At 53.6% G+C, this 26,063-nt stretch overlaps 1 protein-coding gene across 6 annotated transcripts; it reads right to left on the bottom strand.

Moving 5' to 3' along the window:
- Positions 1-566: 566 nt before the first annotated feature.
- HPS1 (HPS1 biogenesis of lysosomal organelles complex 3 subunit 1) lies at positions 567-23,894 on the bottom strand. 6 transcript variants are annotated; one of them, XM_032882655.1, is made up of 19 exons: positions 23,276-23,891; positions 21,792-21,899; positions 16,779-16,916; positions 16,427-16,569; positions 16,046-16,154; positions 13,723-13,883; positions 13,130-13,232; positions 12,460-12,558; positions 12,283-12,352; positions 10,375-10,430; positions 8,996-9,163; positions 8,721-8,900; positions 7,662-7,723; positions 6,983-7,117; positions 6,841-6,906; positions 5,635-5,779; positions 3,437-3,550; positions 1,574-1,656; positions 567-1,093 (listed from the first exon to the last, which is right to left on the bottom strand). In XM_032882655.1, exons 2-19 carry the CDS (start codon positions 21,897-21,899, stop codon positions 931-933), a joined length of 2,103 nt encoding a protein of 700 aa, XP_032738546.1. In that variant the 5' UTR covers positions 23,276-23,891; the 3' UTR covers positions 567-930. The 6 variants fall into 6 exon arrangements, 5 of the variants coding, with proteins under 5 accessions (XP_032738546.1, XP_032738549.1, XP_032738552.1 ...); XM_032882658.1 differs by lacking the exons at positions 21,792-21,899; positions 23,276-23,891 and adding an exon at positions 17,127-17,221; XM_032882661.1 differs by lacking the exons at positions 21,792-21,899; positions 23,276-23,891 and adding an exon at positions 17,026-17,108.
- Positions 23,895-26,063: the final 2,169 nt, after the last annotated feature.

The following is a 26,063-nucleotide window of genomic DNA, read 5'->3' as shown; positions in this document are numbered from 1 at the left end:
GCTTGAATTTTGGCTCAAGACTGAAGACACAAAGGCCTGGCTGCGGTCAGCAGTCAGGAACACTGCCCAGGGGCCTCCCCCTGGCATGGCTCTTCTCTCCTCCCCGCGGTGATGTGCCCAAGTCCCAGGGCTCAGGTGCTCTCCTGTCCTGGGGTGGGAGCTTCCAGGTGACAGGAGAGGGACCGTCCCCCTCAGGCAGCGGTTCTCAACCCAGGGCACACAGGGATTGGCTGGGGAGTTTTTATAAACCTCTGCCTGGGATGCAGAGGACCAAGTGACACGAGGGACACGACTCTCTGAGGTGGGGCTGAGGCAGGAGGTCGGATGGAGTGGGGTGTGAAGGGGCCAGGACTTCTGCGCACCAGGAAGAGCCCAGGAGAACAGGCATGTTCGGCTGGAACAGCAACGACCACAGTGGGCGTTTATTGAGCTCACATGGCGGGCTGGGCCGTCCTCCCAGCCATGCTGAGAGGTCGGTGCCAGCCCTCCGAAGGCGGGGAATGGGGTGCAGGTGTGGGAGACCCGCCCTGAGCTACAGAGAGGAAGGGGCCCAGCGGGAACATCCAGCCAAGGCAGCACCCTGCATTTGGGGAGGGAACCAGCTTCCTGAGGAAGCTCTTTCTCCACTCCAAGGAGCCTAAAGGAGGGATCTTCGGACACCTGCAGGCACTGGGGACTCCCTGTCTCCTGGGGATAAAGGGAGAGGCAGCTCTGAAAGCGGGTGCCCCAGGTCTACCCTCACAGCCACTGTTGTTTTAAGGAGAACAAGGGACCCTTCCCACCTCCCTCCTCCTCCAAAGAGAATTTGGGGGTTTGGTACCTGGAAGGGAGCCTAGTTTAGGTGGTTTCTTTAAGAGACCCAGGGGGCTGTTCCACCCCTGGTGGCTGTTCTGCATGGGGACCAGGGTTGCATACCCTGGCTGCGCCGGCCTAGAGCACAGGGAGGCGGGAGGTCTCCCACAGGCGCCGGGCCAGCTCGCCGGCCTGCTGTACCAGCACATCCGTGGGGATGACCGACAGGTGGAGGGCCAGCAGCTCGTGGCACTTGACGGCCTCAGCGGGGTGTCCCTTGCTATAGTAGCGCAGGAGCTTCCTGGAGAAAGGGGGGACAGGACTCAGGAACGAGGCCACAGCAGCCTTCCTGGACACAGGCGTCCCTGTACCCTCTGGCCCAGCATGGGCACTGCCACCTGGCGAGGCCCCAGCACCTGGCCAGCGAAGCCTTCCCACCCAACTGCACGAGGCATGGCCCCGGGGCCGCATACTCCACCCCTCTGGGTTCCCAGTCCTGCGCAGGGTCTGCCGACAGCCATGTCCAAGCCACGGGAAGCCACAGAGCCAGTGGGGAAGGCCGAGGGCCCAGCACAGACGCCGGCGGGATGCGAGTGGCCAGAGACGGGTAGAAACCGGGTGTGTGCCCACCCACACTCTCGCTGAACACGGGCTGGGCAGCAAAGAGCTCCCACCGAGGGCTTTCTGGGGGGCTTTCCTGAAGGATGAGCTGCTCCTCAGTGGGGGAGGGGCACTCGTCGGGGTGCCTTCTGTTCCCTGCAGCCTTGTGAACCGCGGTCACCTGTAGTAGTCTCCTCCCAGCACGCCGAAGGACGCGGAGTCATCCGAGAGGACGGGCACCTCTATCAGCTGCAGTTTGTACCCCTGCGGGAGAGGAGGAAGCTCTTACACGGGGTGGTGGTGGTGTGCTGCAGAGATCACGAGCCTGAGTCGGACACGAAGTTCAAGGCCTGGCTCAACCCGCGTGGTGGCTGCTTGCTGCTTGGGCCTCTTCCTACCTCGTTTTCACATCTCAACTGTGAAGTGGGACTAAGAGTAACCTCCCAGCGGATACTGGAGATGACATATGTCAAGTTCTGAGTGCCTGGCCGGTGCACGTGGGGAGGCTCTCACTCCCCTCAGTGCGCGGACCTGAGTCAGGGACCCGCACGAGCTTGGGACAGCTGCTGGGAGCGTGATCCTGGGAGGTGGCCTTGCAGGGTTTTGAAGGGCTGGGCATTGTCAAAAGGCCCAAGTCTGTGCTGTGAAAGTGACCACAGTCTCCAGGGCAGGATGAGGAGAAGGGGGCACCTGGGGGGCTCAGTCATTAAGCATCTGTCTTCGGCTCAGGTCATGATCCCAGGGTCCTGGAATTAAGCCCCACATCGGGCTCCCTGCTCAGTGGGGACTCTGCTTCTCCCTCTGCACCCCCACCCCCATTTATGCTCTCTTGCTCTGCTCTCACTCTGCTCTCTCTCAAACAAATAAATATAATCTTAAAAACAGAATAAGGAGGAGAAGGGAATTAAGATGCACTGGGCAGCCACTGTGTGTTGGGCACGATCATGGGATCGTCTCCATGCTCACGTGGGCACCGTGGGGCCTGTCCTGCAGGCGAGGAGGTGTGCTCAGAGTGCCTGGTGGCTGCCCAGGATGGCACAGGTGCGGGCAGCCTCCACAGCTGGCTCTGCCCCCCACAGCCCTACTTCAGTCTGTCCCTCCGTCGGGCCAGCCACACACACAGAAGCTAAGGTAAAGGTTGTACACACATCCCAGGCTTGGAGCACAGATGGGAGCCTGCTGGCCAGGAGAGCTGAGCTTGGGTTCCGGCTGTTTCATTTATGACCTTGGTGGCCCTGGCCATGGAGTTTGATCTCCACGCATCAGTGACTCTCTCTGTAAAATGGGGCTAATAACACCTACCCCAACCATAGCACGGGCTGGGGAGACGGGAGGTTGTGAGAGACCCAGGAAGGAGCCTGCACTCTCAAAGGTGCTGGCTGTCACTCTTGTGGCAGAGTGAAGAAGGGCCGGTGCCAGGAGTGGGAGAGGGCAGGGTCCAGTGGGGGTGGAGGGGGTGTGAGGGGCAGAAGGAATGGAGAGAGCTGGAACACTGACTCTGAGTGACAAGGGAGGGGATACCAAAGAGAAACAGGAAAGAAAGAGAAGAGAGAGAGAGAAATAGTCCTGTGCTTACACTGGGGTAACTGTGAGGGCTAGAGAGGGAAGTATTGGGCCAGGAGGCCGGACTGTCCTCTTCACCTTGGGCAGGTTGCTTAACTGCTCTGAACCTCGGTTTATCTGAACCTCAGGCCTTTCCAGCGGGAGCGACAGCGTGCCATGCTCTGTAAGGGCGGCCGGCCACACAGAAGCATGCGTGAGGAGCCATTCTCACCGGGCACGCATCCATGTGTTCATGTGCGACCTGGACGCTGCCTTGAGTGACAGCATGAGTCGTTCAGACAGCTGCTGGAGGGTCACACAGCGCCCCTGAACACGGGACCTCTGAGGTCTGGGTCCCAACGGCTGAGGCTCCCTGTCAGCTCCACTAGGGACGAGAAGAGATGAAGAGAGACTGAACACAGTGCAGAAGAAAGGGATCCCAGAGTGAGCAGAGAGGAAAGCATTTCGGGACGGTCCTGTCCCGGGACCTGGCTGCACCCACCATCTCGTTCTCGAACCACAGGAAGTAGGAGAAGCAGAAGTCGCCCTCCCGGAAGAGCAGCGTGGTATAGCCTTTCTGCAGGTATCTGCGTGCCAGCCGGATCAGAGCCCAGACCTGGGGGACAGGGGGACAACGTGCTCGTGGCAGCCCCGACAGCCTCCCAGGGCCTGCGGGGTTGGCTCTCTCCTCACAGCAGGCCCGGGGCTCAGGCTCCTGCAGCGGGAAGAAAAGCACTTGGAGGAGGAGCTTCTGGAAGGCCAGCGCTGCTCTGGCTCGCCTGTTTCCTTAGTGCAGAGGCATGGCCTAGATCAGAGTGTGAGCTCAGAAACAAATCATTATCGGGTGGGTAGGTGGACTACCTGCCCCCCGCCACTTACTACGACAATAAAATATACATAAAAATACTTCACTTACCTTTACCATGCACAGAAGCCACAAATTAGTAAACTGATCATTCAGCCCAGAAAACAGCCAAGCATGTGGTTAGTTAACAGGAGATGAGGGTGTGGCCACCTGGAAACCCTTCCTGCTGTCCAGGGCCACCTGCCCACCTGGTCCCCTCCAGGGCCAGGCATCTGGCATAGCTTCTACACCAGGAAGGTGCTGCGGGGCATGTGAACACAGAGGAGCCTCAGCCAGGCATGTCCTCTGCTCCAGGGTAAAGTCCCAGCCAGGGCTCACCAAGAGGTCCGACAGAAACACAGTGACCGAGGGACCATGTGCGGTGGATCCCCCGGGTGACATTCTCTTGCCTAATCAAGGACTTCCCAGTGCTACCTTCGACCTGCCCAAGGGAGGACAGCAGGGACAGCCTGACTCCTCCATTTCCCGGGCTGGAAAAGGTCTGATGAGCTCTTGCACCAAAGAGCTTTGTGGAAGGCATGCATGATTCACAGCCAACCTGACCACAGCGTCATGTCTAATGACATCTGCAAACACGTTTGCGGATTTGCTGTATTTTCAGGAAAGCAATCTGACAATGTGTATCAATAACCTTGGAAACATTCCTCCCATTTGACTTAGTAATTCCATTTCTGGGAATCCATATTGAGAAAATAATCAGATGAGGACAAAGATGGATGCACGAAAGTATGTGCTGCAGAATTATTTATGACTGCGAGAGCCTGGAAACACTCTAACTGTCCAACATTGGGGAAATGGCTAAGGAAATTATGTTACAGCCACATGATGGACTATTGTGGACTTGTTAAAAATCACGTTGATAAAGAATTAATGACATGAGGAAATGCATCAGATAGAAAGCGAAAACGTGGGTAAACACAGTTGCACCTACGGAATGATCCATGACTATGACTGATGGCAAAAAACTGCACAGAAAAACAACGCAAAGAAACGCAGCCAGAGAACCGCAAGGATCTCCCGACAGATGGCTGGGAGGCTGGTACCAGCAACTGTTTCCTGAGTTCTGTCTCTTCTGTGCCACGTACCAAGCTGAGTATTTAATCCGCAGCATCTCACGCATCTGTAATCATTGCCACGCGTGGACGTCAACAGTGTCAGTAGCCTCCTTCACAGATGAGCACACGGACACTCAGACCACGTAATGCCCCGGGCCACACGGCCAGGGAAAGGCAGAGCCCAACCCGCCTTCTGTCTTCCTCCTGACTTTACCTATTAGCATATGCTTTATCGAGATGAACCTACCTAATTTATGTTTATACCATGCTACCTACTACATAGAAATACACTAGTTTGCCACGAAAGAGTCTGTTAAAGAGAATACAAAAACCCCCAGAGAATGCTTCTTTAGTGCGAACCACCTAGTGTTAAATCCTGTATCCAAACTGAACGACCTTGCGTTTCTTCTTTCCATTTGAATTCACTCAACAAATACTTATTGGGATTTATTTATGCCAAGCACAATGTCAGGGCCTGGCCGCTGCCCCAGTTGACTTCACTGCCCAGACATGCTCCTTCGGGCCCATTAGAAGACACCCAGGAAGGTGCCCCCCACACCGACTGAGGCCCATGTGGCCCTGGGTGCCAAGGGTGGGAGCCTGCAGACCAGCTGGGGGCAGACACCGACAGAAGAGTACAGTAAGGGTTAAGGTGGGGTGGGCCCAAGGCCTCAGGGGAGCCCCTGGGGGGGTGGGGCATCAGTCTTTTCTGGATAGGGGTCAGGCCAGCACATCTTGTCTGACAGGGGTGAAGAGTTACCCGGGCCAGGCAGTGGTTACCTTGGTTCTGATGAACGTGGCCAACGGCCCCCTGCCCAGCTCCGATGAAATCCTTTTACTGCTGCTGAGGGAAGGGGCCACCATCTGGCCAGTCGTGCGATCCACGTAGATGAAATGTACCAAGCCTGGGAAGTCTTCTAGGTAGGTGAAGGTCGGGGTTAAGGTGAAAGCCAGGTACCAAGGCGGGGGTAACTCTGTCCTCCACCTAGGCTTCCGGCAAGGCTAAGCAGTGGAGTCCGGAGGCCAGGCCTGCTGTGCCCACCTGTCCCCACAGCTGCCATGCCAGCCAACCCCCTAGGGTCCCTGTTTTCCCAGACCTCTTTACCTCTGAACCCCCAACACTGTGAAATTCTATGAAGCAAGTACAATGGATCCCTTGACACTAGCACATCTAACCTGGGGGTTTCTAGACCCAACAGGCATAGTGAGTGTTCCTATTTTATCATTTTCATGAGGGATGAGTTTACATCACATACACGGTGAGGCTGGTGGGACAGCAGAGCTACCCCTCAGATAAATGAGCCTAGCTGACTGCCTAGCCCACACCACTAGGCGTGGTTTTGCTCATCTCTCCACACTTCACCTCGTGAAGCTGGAAGGTTCCCACTTGAGAGGGAACAGCCAACATGGCAGGGTGGCGGCTAAAGAGGGCCTCTATTACCCTTTCACCTGCATACTGAGATCTCAACACAGAAAAAGCTGTTTTATATAAAGCTGCAGGGAAAATCAGTATTCGATAGAACTAGTATTCCACAGTAAATGGTCAGACAGGTCTTGGACAGTGGTGTTTAAACGGATAAACATTTTTGGTGCAGGCCTTCTCAGAGCCTTCACATCCCACTGTGTTCTGTGACTCCTAAGGAGGACATGGCCTCTCTAACCCACCTGACCCCAGGAACCCTGCCTCTCCTGACCCCAGGACCCCTGCCCCTCCTGGAATACCTGTTACCACTTTGCTGGCCAGACAGTGTCAACATAAACAATCCCCAAAGCCTTTAGGAAGTCCCTGTGGGACAGCAGGGATTTGGGAACTTTCAGTCCTGGAGCATTCCTACAGACAAGACACCCATGACAGTATCTCCTATTCTTCAGAGAAAAGATGCTGAGCTGGTGGAACATATCTGTTCCTTCCTGAAAGCCCTCACTCCGACAGAGTGGGTAGGTGCAGGGGACAGACGGACGCCAGGGGCTCAGGCAGGAGGATATGACACCATGGTGACGTTCCTCCTACTCTTCACCAACAAGAAGTCCTTCCAGTCCATCAGCTTCTCTCTGTCAGGGAAGCAGGGAGGTGGGTGTGGTGTGGCTCCTGGTCCAGCTACAGAGGGGAGGGGGCGCCCTTACTTACTGCATGATGGTCTGGACCTGGTCCTGTAGCTGCTGGGGCAGATGGGGGCCCCCCCGGCCTGGAGCCGTGCTCAGGAAGCTGAGACGGTAGATGGCACAAAGCTGTCGCTTCACCTTGCCGCAGGCCTGGAGCAGCCTGGTGCCGGGAGAAGAGAGCATGACAGCGGGAAGGGCCCTGGAGGGGGGCTGTCTGCAAGTGTGCTGAAGACACACCCCTACAACCCACCGGACTTCATCCTCTGGGTCAGGGTCACCTGACCGGTGACAGACACAGCTGCTGAAGTACACCTTGCCCTCAGAGATTCAGGAGGAAGCTTCCCGCTTTTCCCCTACCATGGTATGCCTACTTGGGTAGAAGCTCCTGGAATCTTGCCACCCCCCCCTCCGCCCCCGCCACAGTTTATTTTACAGGGAAATGAGGGAAAGTGCACCCTTCAGGGCTGAGGCTGGGTGGGAACCTAAGCCCCGACCCCACGTTAAGTCCTCAAGGCCCCCTCCTCCACCTGCAGCCCCCCTGCCTCCCAGCCCCTCTCCAGCATCTGCAGGTGGGACTCTGCTCTCTGGGAAGCCCCTGGCCCTGCTCAGCGCCTTCCTGAGCATCCTTTCCCTCTTGGCCTGGAGGAACCTGCCCCTCTGTCCAAATGACTCCCCCCCACCCATCCTCAGAGCCCACCACTCACTCCAGGGACGATCCGGGTTCGCTCTTGGAGAAAGCCTTGCTCTTAAACTCCAGCCAGGTGCTCTGCAGGACACGGGACAGGTTGGCTTCGCGCTGACGGCCCCACAGTGAGGTCTCGGGGGGAAGCCTGTGATGTCGGGCTCTGGGAAGGACCCACACCTCTCATCTGCTTCAGTATTTAGGCTCAGCTGCCCTCACGCAGTCCGAGCCAGCTTTCCGGCAGGTCCCCCAGCTCTCTGCGCCCCACCATACACCCCACCATACACACCAGTGCGCATTTCTTTAAAGAGCAGTTTCTGTGCGGCAAGCAGGGACTCACTGCCTAGTGGCACAGACGCGTGAACTAAAGCTGTCGGAGGGACAGGCGAGCGCCCCGAACAGAAGCGGACGTGGGGCAGGCACTGGCGTGTGAAGGTGGGGCCCGGCGAGAGCTGTAAAGGGGGACCGTGCGCCCCACCCCCACGCTCACTGCACAGTCTGGGTCCATCTGGGTCTGAGCTTCACTCACTCCCTCCGTCTCCTCCAGCCCTTCTTCTCATTTTCAGATGCCCATGTACAGCAGCCACAGTGAATTTCAGGTCCTCGGACCCAAGCACCGCCAGCTGCTTCCCAGTGACCTACCCCTCCTGAACTCCTGCTAGGCTCCCGGCAGAGATGGCGTTTCTACCGTCTAGGCCTCTCCCGGTCTCGTCTCCCACCTGAGGTGGGGGCGGGCATCCCGCACCTCGGCGCGAGCTGCCACACCAGGAGGGATGCCGGGGGCAGGCCGCTGGCCTTCACGGCGGCCTAGAGTCAGGCTCTGGTCCTGCCATCTGCCTGCCAGTAATCTCAGCTCTGGTTTCCTCACATAAAACATAGGAAATTGAACTCGTGTTCTACCAAACTCACATCAAAATGCTCTGAAAATACCGTCACATTTCTGTTATCCGTTCATGATGGGGAAAACAAGGATCACGGGCCCACAATGGGGCTCCCTTCCCCAGTGTGAGCAGAACAGACCCTGCCGCCCCAGCCCTGCCTCCTCTCCCAGAGGCCACCATAGCTGGGACCCAGGTCTCACCTGAATCTCTTGCCCCCCGCGATTCTTGACGAACTTGTCCATCCTCTGACGCAGGTCCCCCATGAGGGGGTGGGACCGCAGGGTGCGCCCGGCCTCTTGCCCCTCCTTGAGCTTCTTCTCCAGCAGGGAAAACCCGTCCAGCAGCTGGTACAGGACAAGAGCCAGGGGGGTGCTGGGGCCCTACGGGAAGCAGCGCAGAGCGGGATGAACAGCGGAAGCCTGCGGGGAGGTGTCCCGGTGGGGGCACCGCTGAGGGAGTGGGGGGTCGCTCCCACCTTGGTCAGGAGCACCATGTTGATGCCTGGCCACAGGGGCAGACAGTATGCAGTGTGGGGCACCATGGGGCAGTGGCTCTCCTTGATGCTGGCATCCAGGAAGATCCTTCTGGGGCCGGAAGCGACTGGGGAGGGTGGGACCAGCACCTGGAGGGTGTCTTCAGCTATCTGTGGAGAAGAAGAGCTGTCTGCGGGAGGGCTCCAGCGGGGGAGCCACTCAGCCTCTGCCTCATGCACCGACCAGGGTCGCCCATTCGCTGTCTTCCCTGTGAGCCACGGGGATAGACACTTTCGCTCCAAGCAACCCAGTTCTTCAACCCCTGTGCTCTGTTACCACAGCCCCAGCAGCTCCAGGACCGCTCCTGCTGGTCTCCCTGTGTCCTTGGAGCCATTCAACCCAGAGTCAGGACTGGATGGCAAGCAGGGGCTGTGGGGAATAGGACTTGGGGTGGGAGGTAGCAAAGAGACTAAAAGGCAGGAACGGTCCCTCCCAGGCCTTCCCTGGGGCGAAGGCCTGTCAAGAACGCCGAAATTCTACCCATCCTCAGAGCATCCAGACTGCTGGTCTCATGGTGGAAACCGAGGAGTGGGAGGACTAAATGAGCAAGAATCCAGCCTTACTAAATAAGTAAGAAAGGCTTTAGTGGGAAAAAGTAGAGAACTGAGGAAATCACCCGAGATGTCACGAGACCTTGGCACTGCAGTCTTACTGTTCTAGAACAGCCCCAAACCTAGCAACGATGTACTAGTTGTTTGGGAATCCGCTAAAATAATTAATAGAGGCACGTGATGGACTCTTAATCCTTAAAGACCAGCACAGAGTAAACGGAAAAACGCTTAAGGAAAACAATGTAATCAAGGACATTAGGATTCAAATTTGGTAAAAGAAAAAAAAAAACATGTAGTATGCAAATATACATATACACGTGTATACATCCATATGTGAACATAAAGTCAGAGGGAAGACAGGAGGAAACATCTCAAAATATTAATAGTAATTAATATCTGGACAAAGGATTAAGACTGAGTTATTTTCATTGCTTTTCATACTTTCGTATTTCCCAATTTTTCTACAATGAATATACTTACTTTCTAATTGAAAAAGTCATCACCAATTAAGCTGGACTTTCAGTCCCAACAACAGTGAGGAGGGTGGGAGTCCTCCGGAGTTGAGGTCACCCTTCGCCCACCACCTGCCCCCTTGGCCCCGGCCTCTGGGACGAGCTCTGTCCCCGCGCTGACCAGCCCCGAGGTGGCAGCAGGAGGGTTGGCCCTGTGTGGAGTTACAGGGAGGAGACACCTTGGAGTCCCCAGGGCCCACCGCAGCATCTCAAATCAGCCGGTGCCTATGGACCCTCCCTTCCCCAGAAGCAGCTCACCTGGACCTGGGGAGCATCCATGGGTGGGGTGCCCTCATCCAGCCAGACAGTGCTACCTACAGGACACACGGGACATAAGAGAACATAAATACCGTAAACCCCTGAACAATGGCCCAGCAGCGGGTCAGAAGGGGAGGGTGCGGCAGAGAACGTGGCGGGGGCGATGGCACGTAGCAGGGGCTGGAGCCGCCCTGCCCTGCTCATCGGACCCCAGGCTGGAAGTGTGGGGTGTGCTCTGCAGTCCCCGAGCAGCCTGTGGAAGAGACGCTCCCCCCAAGGCCAGCTGCTGGGTGTGGGCTCCTGACAATGTACCCGATGTACCTGGCAGGGGCGAGGTGGGGCATGGCCCTTCTTGGCCCCCCTGAATACCCTCTCACTCCTTCCGTTTCTTCCTGTCTACCACAGTGCCTCTTCCCTAGGAGGTAGCACACTTACTCAATCAGCAAACTTCTACTGAGTACCCACTAAGCGCAGGGAACGCAGCGGCCTCCCTTTCCCAGAAAACCTACTGAGCCCACTACGGATTTGAAATATTACCTGTTTGTAATAATACAGTGCTCCCTTATATTTCATTGCAGGTAGCTATCATTTGTAATCATGTTTCTCTAGGGAAGCCCATTTCCATGTTTTGAACACCCGATTTACAAATGAACGAGTCCGACTCAAGCCATTTGTAAGTGGTGTTCCAGGCACTGTGAAATGGCATTATTTACAGCTCGGAGGCATAGAAACATACGACTGAGAAAGAGGCCAGCAGGAAGGTTGTGATGGACGAGGAGAGCGAGTAGTTACAAGAAAAAGGAACTTTGGTGACGACCCCAAAGCGGTGTCTCCTGCTGTGTTCTGGGCTCACGGGGAACTTAGAGACCAGAGGGCAGCTATGGACCCTGGGCCCAGAGGAATGTGCAAGGCTACAGGAGCTGGTGTGGGCTCTCGGGGATCCCAGGCTCCTTGAAGCCCATCCACGGAATTACAGTTAAGAACATCTAACCCACTGGTTTCCAGCTGTGGCTGCACGTGAGACCTTTTGAAAATCCCGATGCCCAGGCCACATTCCAGATCAATTAAGTCCAAATCCCTGGCACTAGCAGGCCTGGTTTCAGTAGTTTTTAAAGACCCCTAAGTAAGCCCACAGTGTAACAGGGCTTCGAACCACTGTGCTAACCTGAATCTGTGCACAGGGCCGGTTCCCACTCTGATGCTCGCTGGCCTCACAGGGCCAGTTTCTAGAAGCATTCACACCTGGGTCCCAGCCCGCAGACTGTAGCTTCACCCATCTGGCTGAAGCCACCTGGTGGGCTCCCACGTGCAGCCAGGGTTAAGAACCACTGGCTTAAGGACGCCACACAGTAAACTCCTTTCAAAACTCAGTCCCCGAGAAGTGTCTTCTCCTAAAATCCTGGCCTTCCTCTGTTAGGTGATGGGAACCACACGATCCTTCCTTCTCCCTAAGAACTTCAGAGGTAAACGTGATGCCCACCCAGAGGGACGGCAACAGTACAGATTCTGGCTTATCTTTGTTCTTGGCAATGTTGTCTATTCATTAGCAAGATTTTGAATATTTTCCGTTTCTTTTTACTGTTTACCCACTCACATCTTCTGGAAAAAAAAGTAAGGTATAGAAATTAAATATGTACATTTTAAATCATTATACTTGAAATGAAATGATTATTAATTTTAGTTACTTATTAATTGATAACCAAAAAGGGGCAGAAATTACACCTATGGGAGATGAAATTTTAAATGAAATCTGCTTGTCACACAGAATCATTTCCGGGGCCGTGCTTACATCCAGGCTGGAGCTGGGGGTGGTGCAGGGTAGCACCCTGCGCTCTGGGAATCCCGGTGTCTGTATCTGGGCTCCCCCCATCCACGCCTGCCGCCCTCCTGTTCCTCCCCATGTCTCACCTGAGCTCTGCTCTCCCGGGGAAGGAGCGGGCGTGAAGTACTCCTCAGGGAGGGAGAAGCTGTCGGTCTCCTGGAAGGGAGAAGAGGGCATCTTGGGCTGAGGGCTGGGAGAGCCTCTCCTGAGGGGCTTGGCCCTGGGCCCCACACCCCTCCACACAGCAGGTGCACAGCACACACAGTTGCCGCGGAACTCCTCCTGGCCTGGGCTGTGGAGGCAGGGCTCCGGGCCTGCTGCACGGGGATGCTCTGGCTGCTCCTGGGCTTCCGGGGAGAAGGCTGCCATGGGTAAGGGAAACCTAGTTAGAGCAACTCTGATCTGCTCCTCCCCTCCTCCGTCAGATCCCAGCTCTTCCACCCACAGCCCTTCCACCCTGGTGCCTCCCGCCACCATGTGGCCTTGGGTGGGTGTCCTCACTTCCCACCGAGGTTTCAGTTCCAGGTGGCCTAGTCTTTCTCCAGAACCACTGATATGTCCGAACTTCCAACACAGTGGTAACCAAACTGCCACTGACAATGGGGTCAGCGCGGGCGAGGACAGTGGCTAGCACCCACCAAGCACCCCAGGCACGGCTGGGCTCTAGGTAAGCTGTCCCCTTTACTCCTCCAAACAACCCTTGTCCCAGTGCACAGAGAAGGGAACGGCAAGGACTCCAAAAATCTGCTCTTTTCACTGACTAAAACACATCATTGTAGAATTCCTGTTACATCTGAAAACAGCAGGGAGTCAAGGCCTATAGCACCCCCGCTGGCCCAGAACTGTGATGCAGAAACATAGCCTTCCCAAGGTGGCCTGCCCAGCACACTCCAGACTGGGTTTGGGAGCTTCCCCGGTGAGCCGGCCCAAGACCTGAGGGTCGTCATCCTCCGCTGTGCTCTCGCTGGGGTAAAGATCCTGGACCAGGAGGATGAGGGCAAGAAGGTCAGCCGGGCGCAGGGAGCTGGCACTGTGGCTGCAGAGAGAGCAGGCGGCTGTCAGCGCACACTGGCGCCCCCCTGCAGGTAACAGTGGGCACGGTGCAGGCAGGTTAAGGGAGTTTGGAGCAGAGTCCCTGCTCTCAAGGAATTTATGAACGTGTCAGCTGGCTTCATCCTTCTTGAAGAAAGGCAAGGTACAAATAAAATTAATCAGTTCGTTAATTTGTGAAATAAAACTTGTTGTGTTAAAGAAAAAAAAAACACCCATGAGAAACCACCGGGGACCAGTTACAGCCCATGGGGAAGTTCTAGAAGTTCTAGAATTCAGATTCGGAGACAGTGTTCCAGGAAGACCTAACTCAGAGAAGGGAATGCGCTGAGAGGGCCAAGAATGAAAGAGTTAAGGAGGCTTCAGGGAAGAGACACGTCTTGAAGGTCTTCTTGGCTGGGGAGGTGGTGCTTTTTTAGCTGGGGGTTGGGGGAAAGTTAGGGTTCTGGGCCTCTGCTGCCGGGACCAGGGCCCACCTGGAGTAGAAGGCCAGCAGCTTGGAGTGCACGAGCAGAAAGGCGTGCAGGGCCTCCTCGCCGGCCCTCTCGGGGCTGGAGTTGACAGCCTGGATGACATGCCGCTCCAGGGCCTCTATGCACAGCTCACAGAGCTGAGGGTGAATCAGCCGTTCCACAGCCTAGAGGGCAGGGAAAGGAAGCCATGTCACTGACCATCCACCCCTGCTCCAGGCCCGGGCTGGTGGGTCTCCTCACTCCGTCCATGCTGAACGCACACTACGTGCCAGACACTAGGGAATAGGGTGACTCGGGTCAGCCTTCCTGGGCATATGGTCCAGTCACTAGACTCTAGGGGGTGAGACAGACAATATGCAAGCAAAGAGACAAGAGAAACGTCAACTCTAGTAAGTGCTGTGTAGGAAACACCTGGTACTGACCAGCACCTACTTGGGTAGGGTGTCCTTGGAAAGTGTCCTTGAGGAAGTGACCTCTAAACTGATCTCTAAAGAACAAGAAATCCTAACAGATAGAGTGGAGGGGGAGAATCCTGTAAGCCGAGAAAAGAGCATATGCAAAGGCCCTGAGGTGGGAAGACTCTGGAGCAGTGCTGTCCAATTAATATAGAAGGAAAGCCCTAGGAATAATTTAAAATTTGCTAGTAGCTACATTTAAAAAGTAGAAAGAAATAGGTGAAATTAATTTTAATGATTTATTTTACCTAATATACTTAAAATCTTATCATTTCAACATACAATATAGAAGCATTACTAATGGCATGTTTGACACTCTGTTTTTATACTAAGTCACCAAAATTCAGAGTATATTCTACATGTGTAACATAACTCAATTTGGGCAAACTGGACTTCAAATGTTCAATAGCCAAATGTAGCTAACGACTACCGAACCTCTCAGAATTAAATGTCCAGTGCACCTGAAAGGGAAAGAAGTCCCGGGGGCCAGGCCACAGTGAGAAAGGGCAGAAGGGCATGAGACGAGGTGGGGGTGAGTCCCACAGCGGCAGGTCATCCAGGGCCTGGTCGGTTCTGGAAGAAGTGTGGATTTTATCTTAACTGCACAGGCCACCTCCTACAAGACTTTCCTGATGTCTCAGAGAGAGCTGACCATGGCATCCCCTGCACCACCATGGATTTGGATGGGAAACCAATATGGCAGCACCCAGGATGCTTGGTTGTATTTTCAGGCGTATGTGTACAGCTGACTTCCTCTCAAGGGCAGCGACAGTGTCTTTACTCTCTGTTCCCAGGGCCTGGCACACTCTTCGCATGTAGTAGGAACTGTACATTTCTCAGAGGAGTAAGTGAGCAGGGCGTGCACACGAATCCTTCAGATCTATTTTCCAGTTCACTAATTCTCTTTCTAGTTATGTCTCATCCACAATTTAACCCATCTCTTGAGGTTTTTATTTTAACAATTGTTTTTATTTCTAAAATACCTATATGGGTTCTCAACTAGCTTTAAAGTCTTTAAATATTTCAGAGTTATTTTACGTTCTGGACTGAATAATCCCAGTATATCAAGCTCCTAGGGGTCTAAATCTATTGGTGATTGGTTTTCCTCTCACTCGTGCTGGCTTGTGTCCTGGTGCATCTGTCAGTTGTGAGCTGCTGTTTGCTGCTCCGAACCTGTCCTCTAAGGCAGGAGCTTTCAAAGTGCAGTTCCGGGACCAGCATCATCAGCTCACCAGTGAACTCGTCAGAAATGCAAATTCTAGAATCTCCACACCACCCATCCCCATGGGAAAAGTGAGGCCCCACAACCCTTCTCTCACAAGCCCTCCAGATGATTCGGATGTACCCTGAGGGTGAGAACTGCCCCTAGGGAGGAAATCTGTGTTTGTCTCCACAGGGAGCCAGAAGCGGTACTGCAGGGACCCCCTGAGCTCCTCCGTGGGAGCTTGACCTGGGAGTCTCGGGCTCAGCTCTGCAGCTGCTGAGGGCCTAAGTCAGTGTGCCGGTGACGGTGGTACCATCATCTGCACTCGGGCCATCTTCCCTGTAGGGCTGTTTAGTTTTCACTACTTTCCACGCTAGTTTCGGTTCAATATAATTTCTTGGGGAGGAGGCGGCGGTCAGAACGGAGGGAGCTAGCTTCAGAATTTCCAAAATTTACTGTGAGCCCCAAATTGTGTTAAAATGTCTGTTTTATTGTAGAGAACCCCACCAGAGCATCTAACCCACCATGCGGCCACAGACAGCAACCTTCTAAAGGTAAGAGTCTGAGGGTCTGTCGTGACCTCACTCGTGATGGGGCAGTGGTGTGTCTCCTCAGCCCTCTGACCTGGCACCCCTGGGGCCTGAGGCTTCCCGTGCCCAGTAGTCACCTCCACGGCGAAGCACTGCTCCTGCTCCCGCAGGCGCCCGTACGTCCACAGCAGGCTCTGGAAGTGCTTCCACACCCGGACTCGCTGCTCAAGGTCAGGGGGCCGCAGCCTGGGGGCGGAGCAGGAGAGACCCTGAGAAAGCTGCCTGTGCCCACCATCCACCAAAGGAGCAGAGTTACCGCCAGGGCTGGGCAGGCTCCTGCCACTCGAGGCGACAAGTGGGAGAGCCCTCGGAGCATGGAAGGGCTGGTCCAGGCGGCGCCGTGGCCCTGGAGTGGGACGGGCACAGAACCGGGAGGCAGGCGCCCGAGTTAAGCACTTCACGTCTCGGTTTCCCTCACACACGGACACAGGACACAAAGTCAGCCAGAGTGGACTCACTCCTTTCGGATGAGCTGGCCGTCCACGGTGACCAGCCCAAAGTGCACCTCGAACAGGTACTTGAGCACACACAGCTTCTGCCGCAGGTCGCCCTCGCCCTCCGTGCGGTCTCCGTTGATGGCAATGAAAAGGCATTCTCCGAACTGCGGGCCGAGGGGGCTGGGGTCAGCCAGCCCCGGGGACCCCTCACCTGGCCTGATCCCGGAGGAGAGTGAGGGGAGGCCTAGATCCCCGGGGAATCTGATAGGGTGGTTTCTGCTTTCTAAGGGAATCTGAAATTCAAGGGAAAGGCTCTCGGACGGCCCGTGGCGCTGAGGGAAGAGGAACATGGGCCCCAGGGCTACACACTCACCAGGTGAAGGACGTACAGATAGTTGCCATTTTCCGTCGAAAAGCAGGTATATGTATCTGAGAGCTTCTCCAGCATGGTCATGGAGGAGATGATGATCGGGGCCAGGAGGGTGCTGAGCTGGTCCTCCAGGGCGGGAAGCTGCAAGACGGAAGAAAGTAACACCGCTTAGAGTGCCAGACCCTGGCGACAAAAGGAATGGACAAGACCCAGGCCTCGCTAGCAAGGGTGTCCCTTGTTTTAGACCTGCCTAGAAGGTACCACCATCCTGACAGGGAAGTGGGGCAAGAGGAGACTGCCCCCGGCACTCTGGTGGTAGTTAGAAGAGGCTGGGAAGAATCAGCCAGGTACCTGTGCCCTTCTGGCTCTGAATCCAGAAGGAAACATTAAGGACTCAGGCCATCTCCACAGCAGTGCAACGCGGGGGGCATTTAATGGAGAACTGACCAACTCTGAGGAAGTTCCCTACGTGTCCCTGAGTCCGTGCTTTTTGTTACACTTGGTCTACCTTGGGGGAACATATCCTAAGGACAACGATCAGGGATAGGGCAAAGGCAAACACACAAAGATGCTCACTACAGCATAATTTACAGCAGCAAGTGACTGCAAGAACCGGAAATGCCCAGTGCCAGGGAAACAGTTAAATAAGTGACAGCTCAGCTAAATGAAGGAAGAATGTGAAGCCACCTAAAATACTGGAAGTTTCAAGGACATGGAAAATTACTCTGATGTTACCTTAAAAAAAAAAAAATCGCTGAGAACAGTATTTTGAAATACATAGAAAAAACAAAGTATTGAAAAAATATTTAAAAAGTCAGTGTAACACCGTTAAAGGTATTCCTTCTGGCCGAGAGAGTAGGAGAGACCCCCCCCCACAATTTTTTATGCTTCTGTACCGTCCCGATTTCCATAACAAGCCAACCTTCACTTTTACAAGCTCCTCCTCCAGCCATTTTCTCTGCCCTCCAAAATCAGGAGCAAAACAAAGAGAACCAAAGAGAAACTGGACAAAGCTGCTGAAAATCTGCAGATAAAACTGGCATAAAGCCAGCAGAATGGGCACCCCCCAAACCTTCCTCACTGGAAGGGGAAGAAAGGAGAACAGCTGCCCTTCCCCACGCTGATCTGGGGAGACTTGACCGAAATATGGAGAGAGCCGAATCCCGACTTCGAGCTTGTGAAATCTGAAAGGAGAAGAGTTTGACATGAGGAAGTGGAGACGCAACGTGCGGGGGTTGGGGGGTAGGAGAAGAATAAATGAAACAAGATGGGATCGGGAGGGAGACAAACCATAAGAGACCCTTAATCTCTCATAACAAACTGAGGGTGGCCAGGGGGAGAGGGTAGGGAGAGGGGGGGTGGGTGATGGACACTGGGGAGGGTATGCGCTATGGTGAGTGCTGTGAAGTGTGTAAACCTGGCGATTCACAGACCTGTACCCCTGGGGCTAATAATACATTATATGTTTATAAGAAAATAAAAAAAAATTATAAAAAACAAAAAGAAGAAAGGAGAGGAGTAAGACCTTGCGTTGAAAAGAAAAACACGCACCTAACCAGGGGCAATGAGCAGCATTTACAAACAGGAGCAGGAGGCAGCGCTGCAGGACGGATTTCCTCCAACTCTGCTCAGGAGTAGAGGTGGGTCCCGCTAGCCGTGGCTCCTGGGCCCCAGCTCAGATGGCCCCTTTTCTGACCACCTTGGCCACCCTGCCCCCATCACGTCTCACCCCACACGGTCTAACTTCTTTGGCACATTTAACATTCCCTGAACTCATGTGTTTCTTTGCACCCCGTTCACTCTCTGTCCTCCCTCTGTAGCTTCCACGAGAGCAGGATCCTGTCGCTGTGTTCACTGCTTCACCCCAAGAGGCTGGCGCATAGTAGGTTCTCAATTAATATTGTTGAATGAATATCCCTCCACAGAGCCAAACGTCTGTTGAATTACTCATGTGCCACAATTTTCTTGAACTGCCACAAACAGATTATGGTAAGAGAAAGTTGCTTAAAAATCTGGATTATGTACAGCAACTCGTTTTTAAAGGAGTGGCTTTTCCTGCAGGTGTAGTGAGATTTTTTTTTTAAAAGGTTGGGGAAGGCAGAGTGCAAAGGAATTACTATTACTTGGAATTATAAAGTGGTGCATTATCTCTGAATGGCTTTTGAATCAACGTTTCTATTTATAGGAAATTATCCGAAGGAAATAATGAGATGTGGGATCAAATTCAAACATAAGTGTTCCCTGCAGCAACAGTTTTAGTCAACGAGAATCAATATACGTGCCCAGTATGGGAAAAATGGTCGGATAAATGATACATTTATTTATACACTGGGATATAATGCTTCCACTAAGATTTGTGCTTTTGAGAATATTTAACAAAAAAGAATAATGCTTTTGATATAATGGAAAGTGGAAAAACAGAAAATAAAACTGTAAATGTGGTACGATCCCAACTACATATAAAAGATAAAGACCCAAAGGAAATATATAGAAGAGCTAATGGCTCTGGTACTAGAATTATGGGTCATTTAAAAACGATTTCTCTGTATTTCCAAATTTCCTACAATTAATTCATGTTATTTATAGAATCAGGAAAAAAATAGCATTGTGTACATAAAAATAAAACTTTAAAGGCATTTTTTTCTTTACAGTAATCACTTAGGAAGTGAAAAAAAAAATTAGGATTTTGTTCCCTTAAGAGGTTTTTAATAAAAAGGAAGATAAACACGATCAGATAACTTGCTTCTTTTGTTTTATTCATTCATTCACCGATATACTGAGTGCCTTTCTGTTCATGTTACGGCAGGTTCTGGGGATACAGAGGTCTATTGACAGCTGGCTTCTTCAGCTAACCTGATTGAAATAGTAGGTTAAGAACGAAAATATTTAAAAATTCTTTAAAAAAACTATATGCATTGGGGCACCTGGGTGGCTCAGTCGGTTAAGCGTTTGACTCTCGATTTCAGCTCAGATCATGATCTCAGGGTCCCAAGATTGAGCCCCATGTCAGGCTCTGCCTGAGATTCTCTCCATCTTCCTCTCCCTCTGTCCCCTCCCGACTTGCATTCTCTCTCTCTTCAAAAAAGAAAAATACTGTATGTATTGACTGCTAAAAATAAAAGAGCCTAATAGACCAGTTTTTTAGCTTAAAGGAAACCACTAAAACGTCATGATCTCTGATATCTTTATTCCTAAAGACGGGGACAAGAATAGTGGGGATGTTGGGCAGATTAAGCTGCTGAAGTGGAACTGTGTGAGCGGTGATTATGCCCAGCAGAGCGAGAAGGGGCCAGGCAAGCCACCTGTCGGGGCTGCTGCAGAAGTGCTGGGATGCTCTCTACTGCTTTCCCTGCAAATATGTTTAGCTCCATATTCATCTGGAAAAAGTTTTCAAAATAAATCACTCCTTTCAAATGTAGAGTAGAAATTATGAGTGAAAATGAAAACTATTTCCATGCTGTAATATTTCAGGATTACCCTGGATGTCTACATGCAGAAGATAAACCTTAATCCATACTTGACATCATATACAAAAATTCAAAGAGGATCATTAGACCTAATATAAAAGCTAAAAAAAAGAGACCTAATATAAAAAAAAGCTTAAAAAAAAGCATATATATACATATATATATGTATATATATATATAAAACTTCTAGAAGAAAATACAGAGAAAACTCTCGGATCTTGGGTTGGACAAAGATTATCAGAATGAAAAACGTCTGCTCTTTACAAAATACTGGTTAATGGATGTGAAGACAACACACAGACTGGAAAAAAATATTTGCAAAACACCGAATAAAGGACTTGCACCCAAACTACGTAACACTCTCAAAACTCATTAAGAATAGTAAGAAATAACCTACCCAATAAAAAGACGGGCAAAATGTGAACCAACTTCAACTCAAGAAGACACAGAGGGAAAATACGTACATGAAATGATGTCAAAATCATCAGCTAACAGGCCATGAAAATTATGATAATGAGACCCAGGAGATGCCTATTAAAATGGCTAAAATTATAAAGACTACAGCAAGTGTTAGCAAGGATACGGAAGTAGAACTCTCATATGTGAGTAGGGGGCTCTGGTGTGCTGCGACCCCTCTGGCAAAATCTGGCAATTTCTTACAAAGTTTCACATGCACCTCCATGATCTAGCCCTTCTGTACTAGGTATTTACCCAAGAAAAGTGAAAGGTGAAGTCCACAGAGAGACCTGCACATGAATGTCCACATCTGCTTTATCGGGAAAAGTCAAAAGCGGGACACAGTTACCATCAACAGGTACCCAGATACATAAGCCATGGCTTGTCGATACCCGACGACCCCCTGCTCAACCGTCAGAAGGACGACACTACCAACACACGCTACAACGTGGGTAAATCTCAAAATTATGCTGACAGAAAGAAGCTACCCCAAAACCACTTGGAGTAAATACAACATGACTTCATTTACATAAAATCCTACAGAATACAAACTCCTCCATTGGGACTGAAAGCAGACTGGTGATGGCCCAGGCTGGGGGAGGGGAGGGTGTGGTCACAAATTTCTGTGATGAACAATATGTTTACTTTATTGATTGTGACAGAATCACAGGTGTGTGTGTGTGTGTGTGTGTGTGTGTGTCCGTGAGCGCATGCGCACGCACGTATCTCCAACTGCCCTTTGAGAGCGTTTGGTGTACAGTAAGTCCATTATACCCTAATGTAGGCTTTAAAAGACTGATGGGTTAAGTTTATGCTACATTTTTTAGGGAGAGGAAATGAGAACACCAAATTTCTCTGTTGTGTGATTAAAACTCTACCCTCTCCTCCGGCTCTCATTTAACCCGAGGAGCCCTGGTAGAGTAGGGGTGAGGTCACCAACTCGAGAGGACCAACAGGCCAACTGCTGACGATGAGCAGCTGGGTGTGCAGGAGCCCAGACCACACGTACAGCCCGGGGGAGGGGCAGGTTCTCCCGCCGCCTGGTACTTCTGGGCTGTTGTTCCCTCCCATGCCTCGCTGGCCCGGCACTCACCTCCTCTCCCTCAAACCCAAACTTCCGCCGTAGACTGTCTGCAAACTCCTCGTCTGTCCAGTAGAAGAGGACCTCTGCACCTTCTGTGGCCACCAAGACACACTTCATCTGCCAGGGAGAAGCAAGGGCAAGGTCACTTCCCAGCCTCTTTATCCAGAAGCTCAGCCTGAGTAACAAAGAGGATGAGAACCCCAGCCAATACCCACTGAGCCCCCACAGGGCACCAGGCCCCACGGCAGGGGCCTTCCTGCTGTTATTTTGTCACACCCTCAAAACCACCTAAGGATGTAGGAATCTTTAGTTACTCCCACTTTCTAGAGCAGGACTCAGCACAGCTCAGAGCCCCTGGGATCAAATACCAGGCCTAAGGCTGGGGCTCTTGCTTCTGTGTTTTCTCGCGCCTCTCACCAGAGCATCAGACGCATACGGGCCTACCTGCACCAAACCTACGGAAGGACCCCGCTCCTGACCAGGACGGAGGATCAACCGCCCAGGAGGACAGGCAGTGTGGTGGCTCGTGGCCGTCGGTGCCTGGTCTAGATGGAGGGAGGCTAGCACACCTCCCTTCGAGCAGTTCAGAAATGTGTTTCTCCTCGAGGCAAAAACAGCTCCAGAAGACAAGCTTCAAAGCCCCCAGGAATGGGTTCAGCATGACATAACTTCCTTTGTGAGCTCCTTCTGCTCTGGGGGGAAACAGGCTGCCTAACCTTGTCCACAGCTCATTCTCACACTCCCGTAGCTGCTGCTTCCTCAGCCACACCCACCAGTGCCTTTGGCCCCCCAAAACTGCCCGTCCCACCACCCATGCGTTCTGTGTCACACATATTAATGCCTGATTATACAAAATGTGTTTCATTATTCATCAGTGGGGAGCTTCTTGAGCCAGAGTGTCCCACACTGTGCCTTTCATTCCGGGGGCCGGCAGGACATCCATCCTCTCAACCCTGGGGAAGCCTGACCAAGCCAGGGGAGGCCAGAGCTCTCCAGCCACCTGCTTGTAGCCGAATAAAGGGCAGGCAGGGGCTTCTCGTCTTCTCATGCCCCTTAGTGTGCCACGTGGACAAGATTACGTTGTATGTGTGCCAAGATGTGACCATGACCAGAAAACTCTGCTCCAACTGCCCCATGAGTGGATGTCCAGTTTCAAACAGGATCATAGCATCTTGAGGTCTTGGACTCAGTGACACTCTTCAGAATCCCCTAGCGCTCAGCTCAGTGGCACTTACTGAATTCCTCCCCAGTTTCCTGTGGGTTTATCAACTCTAACTCCGAGCCCCTGGCCTCAAGGTGGTTCCTCCACAGTGAACAAAGAATGCAGCCCGTTCCCATGGAACTGCTAAACACCAGGCGGAGAAGGGGGAGAGCAACGGAGTGTGAAGCAGTCCACTGCCTGCTCCAGTGGGTACCGCCCACTGCCCCCGAGCAGCCCTGGAGGGGGTACTGTCTGCCTCTGTTCTGCCCCCAGGTCAGGCAGGATCACCTACCTTGGCAAGGAGCACCGCGAAGACCCCCGCCAGCCAGAGGTTCTGAAAGGGCTGCAGCAGACTCGATGACCAGCTCACGCAGAGAAGCGCAGCATCTCAGGTCCTGCAAATGCTTATAACACACAGAAGTCATGAGGGCCAGCAGAGCCTCTTATCTGCCTGCTGCCCATTTCTGGGAGGACAAGCTGGTGAAGGGCTCAGAGGTCAAATGTCTCTCTCTGGCCCCTAGGGAGTCTCCTCAGAACATACACTCCACAGCCAGGAGGTGCGGGGTGCCCTGTATCCCATCCACCCCCATCCTCTCACCACTGAGAACACGAACCCGGCCAGCACAGTCCTCTGGGCGTAGCAGGGACCCACAACCATTAATTCCCGCCTACTGTTTCCTTCCAGGCACCCTCATTTTACCACGGGTCACTCAGACCTCTGGTGTGGTCAGCAAACCCGCTCTGAGCAGCCCCAAGGGGCTTGCCAGGAGTGACTGGAGGCTGCACAGCACATCCAGCCCCACAGGGAAGCGGTCCCAGGAGAAGGGAGGGGACATCCTGGGATGATGAAGTAAACCAAAACAAAAGGCACCAGAGACCAGGTTCTAGTTTTGAGATGGCCGAGGCACTTAAACCCCTGCGTCTCACACCCCTGCTCTACCTCCCTGCAGGGCTGTAGGGAAAGACAGAATAACCAAGCTGGAAGCCCTTAGCAAACTCTGCTCTCTTACGTGAGGTGGGCTTACTTTCCCTTGTTCCCCAGCTTCCCTTTGTGAAATAACAGGTGAACTAAACTGGCTCCAGAATTATTCACACTGGGATGATGAAAGGCAGAACAGCATAAAGCTGTAAACTAACTAGGAAACCCAACCCTGTAAGCAAGTAAGAGGCAAGAAAGGAGAGTGGGAGCTCAGCATCTTTTGCAGCGTAACTGAGACTTGCTACATCAGCGGCATAACCGGCCTTAATGACATATTCCCAGAAAAGTGGAAATGCTTTTCAGCGGACATTAGGTTCTACTGTTTTATTCCAAATGACTGTTGGAAAGCGAACCATGCCGGTGTCATTTTGTGATTTCCCTGTTCCCTTTTCTATCCTGCTCCGAAGTGGTAACACAGGCCTCACTGGAGCTCCAGATGGCGCGGGCCCAATGTGGGGAAGAGCCCCGGCCCCATTTTCACCGCCTTCCCCAGCAAATAGCCCTCGGGCCGCCGCGCCGGTCTCCCAGCAGCTCTGTCTCGGGGTGCTCCCCTCCGACCGGGACCCGCCTGGCCCCTGCTGGGCTGGAGGACCCGGGAGAGAGATTCCGCGGGGCGCCCGCGCAACGGCAGCCTTCCGTGTGCCCCGCACTCCACAGTGTCTGCAGCCCCCCGCAAGCCCCCGCGAAGCTCACAGCTTCCCTGGGAAGAGGGCCCGGCTGGGGGTGCCCGCCCCACTCCGTGGCTGCAGAAACTTAGGCCCGGAGAGCTGAAGCGGCGGGACCCAGGCCAGAAGGGCGGGGTCCGCGCGGCCGGGGTGTGGTCGGCCTCTACTTTCCGGAGGGCCGCGCCGGCCGTGGGGGCGCTCAAGAAGTCCGGCCGCCCACGGAGGGGCCGCGGGGAGCCGCGCTCGGAAGGAGGGCGAGGAGCACGTACCCGCGGCAGCACTACACCGCCCAGCACCCTGTGCCCCCGGCGCGCTTCCGGGTGCGATCACGTGACCTCTTGCGTCACCGCCTCGCGCGGGGAGGGGCTGGAAGCGGGTGCGGGGTCCGCGGGTTCGAGCCCAGCCTCTGCCCGGCGTCGCGTGTTCCCGCTGGGGCCCTTCGCTCCGCTCGCCCTCCCCGCCCTGTGAGCAGGGACTCCTTCAGTTCCACGGCCACATTCTTCCGGTCGTCCAGGAGCTCGCGGAGGCCTGCGGAGTTGGGGGCTGCTGCCCGCAGCGGTCAGGTGCACCTGCCTGGGAGCCACCCCCCGCCCCGCCACCACGCTGGCGATTCCCCACCGAGGCACTAAGGACCTGTCGGTTTTCACCGCGCTTCACACGGGGGAAAGCAAGGCCCAGGAAGAAGAAGTAATTTGCAGAGGGCCCGAGCCGGGATCAGAGTCCAGGACTCCTGGCTCCCGCGCGGCTCTTTCCCACCCTTTGGCTTTACCTGCTGAACTGCATTTCCCCTTCGAGAGCTGCCCCAAGGTGACTTGATTTCCGTGGCCTGGGGAGAAGACAGCCCGCAACAGGGCCGGGCTGTCCCCACAGTGCCAACGCTGGAATTCTCTATAAAGATTCTCAATCCATCTGGGAGGCGGGCTGCACATTAGGGGCTTTGTTTAGAACCTGTGCTTTCAGGATTTTCTTAAATTGTGTTATTTAGAGTGGCTGAAGTGTGGGGTTGCTGATGAAGGACATGGAAGGGAGTAAATTCCCTCCCAGGTCACCCCTAACCTTTGGTGACTTGGTGCTGCCTGGGGGCTTTGGGCGAGGCTCAGCAGGGGATGCGTTGTGGGGACTGGTGGGACCCGGCAGATTGCACACCCCCTGGGGAAAGACAGGGTCCCAGAATTCATGCCCCCACCACCTGCAGACAAAGCAAGCAACTCTTCCCTTCCCCCCTCCAACTGGTCCCTCCCTCCCTTAGGGCTCACCTTCCAAAGACCCATCTGCTCCACAGGCCTGCTGTAGGCATCGCTCTCTGCAGCCCACACTTGTGATTGGTCTGTCTGTCCGCTCTTCATCCTGCTGTTTTCAGTCACCTTGCTTCCTCTGTCGGACTCTTCATAAGCACGAGTTTTCAGTGGTTGAATAAATTCCATCAGATGGGTATG

The sequence above is a fragment of the Lontra canadensis genome, unplaced genomic scaffold (assembly GCF_010015895.1).
Source record: "Lontra canadensis isolate GAN:19392208 unplaced genomic scaffold, GSC_riverotter_1.0 scaffold3, whole genome shotgun sequence".
Taxonomy (NCBI): Eukaryota; Metazoa; Chordata; class Mammalia; order Carnivora; family Mustelidae; genus Lontra; species Lontra canadensis.
The sequence above is the reverse complement of the archived record's forward strand: the minus strand, read 5'-3'. Positions and strand labels throughout refer to the sequence as shown.

Coding starts and splice junctions, on each gene's coding strand:
- HPS1 (XM_032882655.1), bottom strand. CDS start 21,899: ATGAAGTGTGTCTTGGTGGCCACAGAAGGTGCAGAGGTCCTCTTCTAC. Junction 13,233..13,722: donor CTGCTGGCCTTCTACTCCAG/GTGGGCCCTGGT, acceptor CTCTCTCTGCAG/CCACAGTGCCAGCTCCCTGC. Junction 7,724..8,720: donor GCGGGGGGCAAGAGATTCAG/GTGAGACCTGGG, acceptor CGTGTCCTGCAG/AGCACCTGGCTGGAGTTTAA.